At 36.8% G+C, this 10049-nt stretch overlaps 1 protein-coding gene across 1 annotated transcript; it reads left to right on the top strand.

Moving 5' to 3' along the window:
- The first annotated feature begins 5806 nt into the window (after positions 1-5806).
- Positions 5807-8500, top strand: LOC111884048 (protein NRT1/ PTR FAMILY 5.5). The gene is made up of 4 exons (XM_023880379.2): positions 5807-6109; positions 6419-6633; positions 6710-7275; positions 7409-8500. Exons 1-4 carry the CDS (start codon positions 6085-6087, stop codon positions 8271-8273), a joined length of 1671 nt encoding a protein of 556 aa, XP_023736147.1. The 5' UTR covers positions 5807-6084; the 3' UTR covers positions 8274-8500.
- Positions 8501-10049: the final 1549 nt, after the last annotated feature.

Genomic DNA, 10049 nt, shown 5'->3' with positions numbered 1-10049 from the left:
AAAATTTTCACTTGTTCATCTTTTGTCAAACTTTCATTAACAATATCAACCAATTCATCAGCATTTAAAAACTCATCTATCTTAACAACACCATAATCAAACCTATCGCCTGGTACTTTGTTAAAATCAGCTATTGTGTTTTCACAATCATATGACATAACATCAACTTTTTCTCTTTCGAATGCAAGAAAAGGAAATAGTTTACGATGTTGTTCTTTGCTAATTTCAAAAGAATGATGTAATGCTGTTAATTTTGCATACAACCGTTTTGCAGAATTATAATAGATGTTACGTTGAGCCAACAACATTCTTACATATTTATCTAGATTCTCTCTATCACTATTGACATTTGCTAATTGCAACTCTAGATACTCTACCTTGCACCGTTTCGTGTTTAGCAACTTTTGAGTCTCAAGCAATTGATTATTAAGTTTCTTTGCCTCATTACTAGCAAACACAACAATAGCATCAAAGTAAGCAACAATATCATCAAAAGCAATTATTTCAGAATCATATGCATGTAAAGGAATATTAAAAGATTCGAGTATAGAGCGTACCTTTGTTGTCATTGGAGATTTGTCACTTGACTTCGAAACGAAGCAATGTCTAGATATCTCTTCTTCTTCTCCATCCTCGAATTCTACAAACATGGCACCATGAGTAGGATGCCTCATCTCCTCATCATCAGACCCGGATGACCAAATCTGATAAGTACCACTTTCTTCATCTTCATTTTCTCCTCTTGCCACAATAGACAGTCCCTTGGCCTTCTCACGAACTTCCTCCAGTTTTTCAGCATAGTATGCTTCGTCCTTCACTCTATTCTTCTTTTCCTTTTTCTTTTGAAGCATACAATCAACTGCAAAGTGATTCGCACCATTACAGTAGTGACAATCTATACCAGAATCTCCTTTCAATTTCTTTTCTGCCTTCAACTCTTTCACCTTGTCATCATTCTTCTCAGGCTTTTCAAATTTCTTTTTCTCTTCCACAGCAGACTTCGTAAGATTTCCTTTCATCTTACTCTGCTTTCCCTTAGAATTAAAAGGCTTTTTGAAAAAATTCTTAACACGATTATTCGAATAAAAAGCAATAGCTTCATCATCCGAATTCAAGAGGAAACCTTCTTCAGATGAATTCTCCTTTTCAGCAAATTCCACTTCAGACACTTTCGAAACCAAAGCTAGTGGTCCTCCTAAAATCTGTTTCGTTTCTTCCATTATCTCAGACACTTCACTTTCGTGTGTCTTCAGCTGATTGTAAACATCATTCAATGAAGAAGTATCGAAGCTCTGTTGATTTTTGATCATGATACTAACACTCCTCCATTCCTTCCTAAGTCCCATAACAAAAGTAAGATTATACTCCATTAGAGACCTTGTGATTCCATAGCGATTACATCTGTAGATCAACACATTCAGACAATCATAGTAAACTTCAATTGTTTCAGTTTCCTTCTGTTTGAACTCTTTCAGCTCAACCAAACATTGCTTAATCTTATTTTTCTCGCTTCCTTGATACTTTTCCTTGAGAGTATTCCAGATATCCTTAGCAGTTTTACAACCACGAATGTAGTTATAAACAACAGGAGGCAAAGCACCTCTCAATTCCCTCATACAACGCTTTTCGTATTTCTCCAGTCTTGTTTGTTGTTCTTCAACAGCAGAAGTAGTTCCAGCTGAACCAATATTTTGGACATTCGAAGGAGGTTGAACTGTTCCTTTGATGCAATTCCACAACTCTTCATCCAGACCATTCAAGTAGTCTTCCATACGATCAGCCCACTAATTGTAGTATTCTGGAATCAGAATTGGAATTTTGGTTGATGATCCGAGCAGATGAGAATACGAAGTCATTGTGTTCATGTTGAAGTTTGCCATTGATGAACACACGAGAAAAAATTCAGAAATCACAGAAAACTTGATGAATTTGAGATTTGATCAAACGAATTGATCAAAAACTTATAATCGATCACTCGATTATACAATTTGAATGCATAATCTAATCAAATTTGTAGATCAGACGAGATTTTCAGAACCAAAAGCGCGGAAACTTTTGATACAAAAAAAATGACTCAAAATCAGATGATTTAGAAAGAAAATCAGATCAATGCAGTTTGATTACTGGTCTGATACCAATTGTAGATGAATTGTATTCGAGAAATCGATTAAGAACGAGATTAATCAATGTAATGAACTCATAAAGTAAATAAGACTTTGAAGTTTTTATTACTCTCTATAAGCTTGATTACAAAACATAGACTACGGAATCTGGAAAACTCGTCTGTCTAAACCAAAGCTCAGTCCCTATTTATAGGGAACATAAGAGTACAAATGTAACGACCAAAAATTTTCAACCAAATTAAAACATTTTTCTCATTCAAAAACCATTAAGTTCATACGTCATATTTTCAAAATAGTTTAAACATCAGAGTATCTCCCAGAACCATATCATATAAATCATAAAACATGAGGAGCGGTACGATCACGCCTTCGCCTTGCCACGATCTCCTGAAGTACCTGAAACAATACACCAAACTGTAAGCCCGAAAGCTTAGTGAGTTACCCCCAAAATACCAACCACACATAAACATACTCATAACATATCACAAATAGAACAACCATGCACATCGGGTCTACTGTGTGATTGGTACGCCCGCACCGGGCCTTCAGTCCACCTGGTCCACCCTCCGAGTCTAGCCATGTACATCGAGTCTACAGTGTGATTGGTCCGCCCGCACCGGGCCTTCAATCCACATGGTCCACTCTCTGAGTCTATAGTATGACCGGTCCGCCCACACCGGGCCTTCAGTCGGCTTGGTCCACTTTCCGAGCCTCAGCACGTTTGGTCCGCCCTCTTGGGGCCTTCAGCCTATTCAGACCACTCGTTGGGCCTTCGGAATATCCGGTCCGCCCTGGGTATGTTGGCCTACAACACAAATCAGGACCCGCCTCAACCTAACCGCCGTCAAACAACCATGTGTACATAAAACAATTAATCGCATACAATCCTTAACCAGACAAACAGTCTAATAGATCACATAGCATATCAGTAACATAGCAACCATCCTAAACCAGGATGTATCTAGCATATCAATAACATATCATCATCCTAACCAGGATTCCGACCTAACCGGTCACTAGCATAACATTACCCTATATAACGGGTACCGACCTTAACCAGGTCACTAACATAACACCATCCTAAATACCAGGATGAAATCTAGCAAAGCAATAACATAACAAACAATACTCGGATTTCCATCCGATAAAGGGCCGACCTTGGTGCTGTAGACCCTGTCGATATAGTGAGGATAACTCACCTGCAATTGCCGACTGAAAAGAAAAGACCAAGCTGCTCCGACCACCGACACGAACTTCACCACGGAGCACTACCAAAGAACCAATTCCATAAATACCATAATTACCAAAATACCCTTGGAAGTCAAACTGGTCAACTCTTGGTCAAAGTCAAGTCCTCAGTCAAAGTCAACCTTCCTGGTTGATTCTACTCGTCGAGTCACACCGACGACTCGTCGAGTTCCTATACTCAGAAACTCCCATAATACGACTCAACTCGCCGAGTCGCCCCAAGACTCGTCGAGTCCAACGATTTATGAGTCCCATCCTGTCCAACTCACTGAGTCGCCAACCGACTCACTTAATCCAAGGCTTTAACCAAAAGAAGTTAGGGTTCTGCGACCTGACTCGCCGAGTCCAAGACAATCTTCAATAGGCTCGCCGAGTTGTTCTTCCAACTTGCCGAGTCCATGCAACTCGTCGAGTACACCCATGTGACTCGCAGAGTCTCTCCAGTTCTCAATCCACACAGAAGCTTTTCGAGCCATGTAGGGGCTCCAATCCATAGATCCACTCTTCTACAATCTAACCCTCACATAAAGTTGCAAACTTTATGTGAAACCAAGGAGATATAGGCTCAAAACACACTAGGGCTTGGGTTTTAGACAAAGGGGCTTCACCAACAACTCAATGATTGAAACTTTATGACATTTTGGACCATCACAAGTCTAGATCTGAAGTAGCAACCTCAGATCTAAGCCTCTAACTCGAAATAGCTCTCAATCATACCAAAAGTGCCCCAAATCTCAAATGATAATCGATCTAGATGCAAAAGAGGGAAGGTAACAGCTTATTCCCTCCAAGATGTGCCCAAACTGAAGTAGATCCCAGATCTACACAAGCCCCTTGATGCTAGCCTCTAATTTCTCAAGCTCCTTCTACCAAATTCCTCTTCCAAGCTTCAATCTCCTCAACAATGGAGTCTCACACGAAATTTAGGGTTTCTGGAACTATCAGGGGATTAGGAGGCTGGGAGAAGGACATAAAGTCCTTTAAATAGGGTGCAACCCTCGGGATTAGGGTTTTCTCTCTTCAGCACCAACTCGTCGAGTCCAAGCTGCCGACTCGGCGAGTTGGCCATTTAAACCCGCGACAAATCCCGCTCTGACTCGGCGAGTAAGCATGCCTACTCGTTGAGTCCTTTCCCTTAATTTATACTTTAAGTCCTTTAACTTCTTGCTTCCGAACTTGGGATGTTACAACAAAATATACTAAGTCTGGAACCATTATGCTTCGTACAAAAGTGACTTAGTAAATACATTATATACGAAAAAGACTAAACACAATTCGACTCTTTAGAAGACTTCGACCCTTACAAAACCGGTTCTGGTCCATTAAACCCGATTCCGGTTTTTTAAACATATCCGATTCAAAAACCCGGATTACTAGGACTCGTTGGAACCGTACCCGGAACCCGGATAAGAGTAATTTTGGAACCCAATATATGGACCATTTAAGAATATTCCAGTTATACTGGTTCTGGTTCGATTTCGGTTTCGGTTCGGTTTTGCAATTCTAAATCTCATCCCTAGTACCTGCACAATGCGTGTCTCTTCGAAAACCAAGGAAGATTTCAAAATGTAAGCGATAAACAATTTTCGTGTTGTTATTTACCCTTTAAGAGGGTTTGATGATGTACCCGAGTCGACCATTCTAGCCAACATCGACCTGGGTATAACAAGTTGGTGGATAAACGACAAAAATACAACTGTTCAAAGGATAACGGACTGTAATGCAATATCGATATACGATGAATAAAATTTCCCAAAAAGATATATCCTAGAAATTACGCATAAGTACAAGATCGTAGCAATATAAATAGTATTCATCAGTACAAACCACATAGTTGCCCAGGTAACGCAAGCTACCAAGTAGAACCCCGTAGCAGAGAAAGAGAACACTGAGATGCCTATAAACCCCAGAAGAACGCATTAAGAAGGTAATGTTTTTCGGAACCTAAACAATTTACTCATAGCCTCAATCAGTATCTAACTTATGCATCGGAGAAGCATATTGTGGTCTATCCCTCAATGTGACTTTTTAATCCAACTTTTGTCTATCTTATGCAACTTGACTTCCAGAATGCTCTTTAGAAGAGGTCCTCAATGACTAGCTAACAAAATATCCGGAAGCCCAGATAGCAACATGTTGCATTTTTTGGATAAAAATATGATTAAATTAAGTAAATAGTCCTAAAAGTTATCAAAAAGCAGAAAAGACAAATGTAGGGGTAGAATAGTCTTTTATAAGTAACTTAACAGAGACATATGGATAATGGCTGGCCTAGGGACTAAAATTGAAATCAAAACCTGTAACAAGGACCATTTTTGAAAAAATCGAGAAAGTATGACTAAAACTGCAAAATCATGCTAACCATAGGACAATTTCTGTATTTTAGTCTTTTTTTTGCTAGTATATAAGCAGTCAATGCGGTCTTTCGTTATGGTCTTTCTTTATGATTACAGTACATGATTGGTAGCTAGACAGAGTGTTCGAATCCTTGAGAATATGACTCCGACGTTTTCACGAAGAAGGAGAAGACAAGGATCGTAATTCTTTTCCCCTCAATCCAGGTCCCCCTCCCATTCTGGTAGCTTTTCTTTTTCGCATCTGAGATTGCAGATTTATTCACCCTATTCAGCTATTCGTCATATAATCTACCAAAAGATTCGGATTTGAACATCTGTGTGCAACCAAAAGTCCAACCTTCCAAGTCAACGCAATAATGGCTTCCTTTGTTAGGATTTCAGGTAATCATCTAAACTAAAATCCAAATACTGTATCTAGCTTGCTAGATCTTCGATTTAGCTTCTTCTCTTTTCCCCTTTTCTGCTCTGCTGCTCGTAGTTTGGCATCTGATGCTTTGCTTTGAACTGGAGCTTACCTATATTCATTGGAAACAGGACTATGTCCTTCACATTTTTCATTGGAGTTTATAACTTTAAATATTTATGAATTGTTTATCATATCTATTCGAGCTTTTTAACAAAATTTTATTATCTACAAAGATCATCCTATTCCTCCACTAGAAATTTATTCTTATCTTCTGGGAATTTCAGCACTACTATGGGCGGATTTGTTAGCTGCATTTGCAATGTATATCATGATGACCTACTTAACAAATGTCTGGAATCTAAGCACTGCACATGCTGCTGGTATTATAAACATTTGGGATGGAATCACAGCAGTTTTAGCCATTGTGTTTGCCTATATTGTTGATTCCTTCTTGGGCGACTACTATATGCTTCTTCTCTCTAGCATTTCCTACACTATAGTAAGTAACTCAATGCACAACATTTCCATCTATAATTCCTAAAAAAAAAATCTAAAACTAAACCAAATCAACACAGGGATTAGGTTTGTTGTCCATGTCAACACCTCCAGTCTTCGGCCCATGTAATGAGTACAAGGAGAAATGTATTGGGCATACACAAAAAGTCTTGTTTTATACTGCTTTACCATTGATAGCAGTAGGAATGGCTGGTCATGTAGTCTCCTTAATGTCATTCTTGAATCTACAAACAAACACTGAAAATGAAGCCGATAAAGATAAAGATAAAGATACAAATAAAGAGAAAGAGAAAGAGCAAGAAAAAGAGAAAGAGGGAAATAAAATATATTGGCAAATGTTAGGTTTATTAATAGTGGTGGTTGTATTAATCGCTGGAGGTATTGCACTTCCATATATAAAACCATGGTCAATCCGCTTTGGGATTCCTGCTATATGTACATTGGTTGCAACACTTCTGTTCTTTAGTGGACATTCAGTGTATAAACCATGTAAGCCAGCTGAAGGAAGCCCATTAACAACCACATTAAGAGTCTTTGTAGCTACTACACGTAAGTTTTCTCAACCACTTCCTGACCCTAAAGAGCTTTACAATGAAGAAGATACTCGATCCACCAGTAGCCTTAGGTACTCTCTCTCTCTCTCTCTCTCTCTCTCTCTCTCTCTCATTAGAAAAAGAACACTGAAAATAGTAGTAATGTACTTACATATACTTTATATCATGTTTTGCATGTTTTCATGATTCTAATTTGAAAAACAGGTGCTTAGACAAGGCAGCTATTAAGTTACAAGAAGAACCGGAATCAAAAAACTGGAACCTTTGTAGTGTTCGCGAAGTAGAAGACACGAAGATCGGAATCCGTATGCTCCCAATGTGGCTAACCTTCATAGTCATCGGAATCGTGCTTTCCATCGGAAACACCTACTTTCTTGAACAAGCTAATCGAATGGATCGTAAACTTGGAAAAATCAAGATCACGATTCCGATCTTTCTTTTGTTCTATCAACTATCAAGCAGCATATCCACATACTTTTACTCCATCTTAACAATGTGTTTCAACAAGAAATATGCTCCTCCAGTTGGGATAGCTACAGGAATGGTTTTATCTGTATTATGTTGTATTACATCTGCAAAAGTGGAGACTCGAAGATTACACGTGATTAGGGATCATGGGTTGTTAGACAAACCTGATGAGAAGATCCCAATGAGTATATTTTGGCTGCTTCCACAGTTTATGCTTCTTGCAGCTGTTGATGGGATAGCTAACACGAGTATCACAAGTTTCTTTAAGCATCAAGCTCCTGAATCGATGAGGAAATATTTGACGTATTTCACAAAGGGTGTGTTGGGATTAGGGACAATGGCTAGTGTTTTGTCGGTTTATGTTGTGGGGAAGGTGAGCGAGAGAGACCAAAACCCTAACTGGTTTCAACCTTCGTTGAATAAGAGCAGATTGGATCGATATTATTGGACGTTGTCTGGGTTATGTGCTGTTAATCTTGTGATCTATGTTATAGTTGCGTCTTTCTATACGTATAAGGAAACACCGGATGATGGTGGTGATGAAGGAGAAGGAGGAAATATGGATCCAGGTTTTGAAGACACTGCGAAATGTTGTTGTTGATTTTGGTTAGTGTTGGTGTGTATTACAATTGCGGTTTGTGTAACGTTGTTTAAACAGATCGATTGATTATGTTAGCGTTACTATAACCATTTTGTACTTATATATAGTCTAGAGATTGTTGTTGTAATAGTTCTTATGTTAGGTATATATCTATGAATTTCTCTTTTTCCATCCCTTGTAAATTCACGGTTCCTTTTATCAAAATCGATTAAACCTTTGGCTCTCTATTATCATAATTGGCATCTAATATATTATTAGAAAGTTATGTTTGTGATTATCATCTATATTGTATATATAGGTATACAATCACTCATTCATATTTATTAGTATTAGCTTAGGTTATTTGTTATACAAATTATAATCGACATCGAAAATACTTGATCATCATTAGCTAGGAACAACAACCATGCAATCTATAGAGTTGTGGTCCTAGAATGTATTGGGCCGGAAAACATGTTTACATTAAAGAAAAGTTGAAAAAATATGGAAAATCTAAGTTTGCTCAAGTTTGAGAGCTCAAGGTGCCTTCACAACCCAAGTTGCAACTTCAGCCCGAGCTGCCACCCATATTTATTTTTTTCTAAAATGAGTTTTTTTAACCGTAATTCTGTGATTTTCATCAAACTTATCTAGCTTTTGGGTAGATGAGTGTATGCACTCATAATTCACTTATTTGGAGCTTATAAAAATCAAGAATCAATACTCTCTAAAAGAAAGTTATTTTTGTTTTGTGCTTGAAACACAAAATGTTCTCATGAAATATCCCATATTGAATTTCTTGTTAATCCAAACATAGGGAAGATACATCAATGCACATAGTAAACTACCAAGAGTTGACAATAGATGTTCCTCAACCTTTAAGATCAAGGGTTTTAGTCCTGCTCTGAATGCAATGTATATTATGAATACAATGTATAGATTTAAGAGTAAAGTAGTGTGTGCGTGTGTAAGCCTTTTAAAAAGAAACACATAGTAAACTTACATGATTCTTTAGGTATTTAGATTCTTCCGATTTCTAAATCTTATTTTTTAATTTTAAATTATTATTATTTTCATAATTAAATAAATTACAAAAATGGTCTTCATCCTGAAGGTCCAATTTCAATCCACAAGATTTTTTGTCACAATATCATCCTTAAATTTGATTTTTTGTCTCCATGGTATACATTTATAATTTATTTTATTTTATATTTAATAACTTGATATATTGATTTAATTAAATAATATATTTTAATTCAACAAGTAATTAATTTTGTTTTATAATTTATTTTTTAGTTATGTCAACAATAGAAAACTATTTAAAATTTAAAATGGTTTTGTTTATTATTACAATAAAACTACGTCAGATTACATATTAGTAAAACGCTTACAAATATGCTCCATTAAATCATGTTGTAAAACATGATGTAATCTACTATTATATAGCTTAGAGTGATATTGAACTTTTTGCACAAGTCCTCGATGCACACATATTGGAGAATTGTCATCCGACCAATTACTAACTATATTTTCTTAATCATCCACTATCATATTAAATAATATAATGCATTTATACATTTACCCTTTATGTTTTAAAGTTGACAATACCTTGTTAGACCTTGTACTATTGCCCAAAGAAATTGAAAAACACCAAAGGCCTTCTTAACAAAAAATTTAGAGAAACTGTTAAAGCAAGATTAAAATAAAATATAACATGTAATAAAATTTGTATTTCATATCATACTTTTTATTTAAAGTATTGTTTGTAACTTTTAATTTGTAACTTGTAATATTTAA

This window comes from Lactuca sativa, chromosome 8 (assembly GCF_002870075.4).
Source record: "Lactuca sativa cultivar Salinas chromosome 8, Lsat_Salinas_v11, whole genome shotgun sequence".
NCBI classification, from domain to species: domain Eukaryota; kingdom Viridiplantae; phylum Streptophyta; class Magnoliopsida; order Asterales; family Asteraceae; genus Lactuca; species Lactuca sativa.
Note: the sequence above shows the minus strand (reverse complement) of the source record. Positions and strands in the feature narration are given on the sequence as shown.

Excerpts from the sequence above, each read along its gene's own strand:
- LOC111884048 (XM_023880379.2), top strand. The coding sequence starts at position 6,085 with ATGGCTTCCTTTGTTAGGATTTCAG. Across the intron at positions 6,110-6,418 it reads TTCCTTTGTTAGGATTTCAG|CACTACTATGGGCGGATTTG; the intron begins GTAATCATCTAA and ends TGGGAATTTCAG. Across the intron at positions 7,276-7,408 it reads CGATCCACCAGTAGCCTTAG|GTGCTTAGACAAGGCAGCTA; the intron begins GTACTCTCTCTC and ends TTTGAAAAACAG.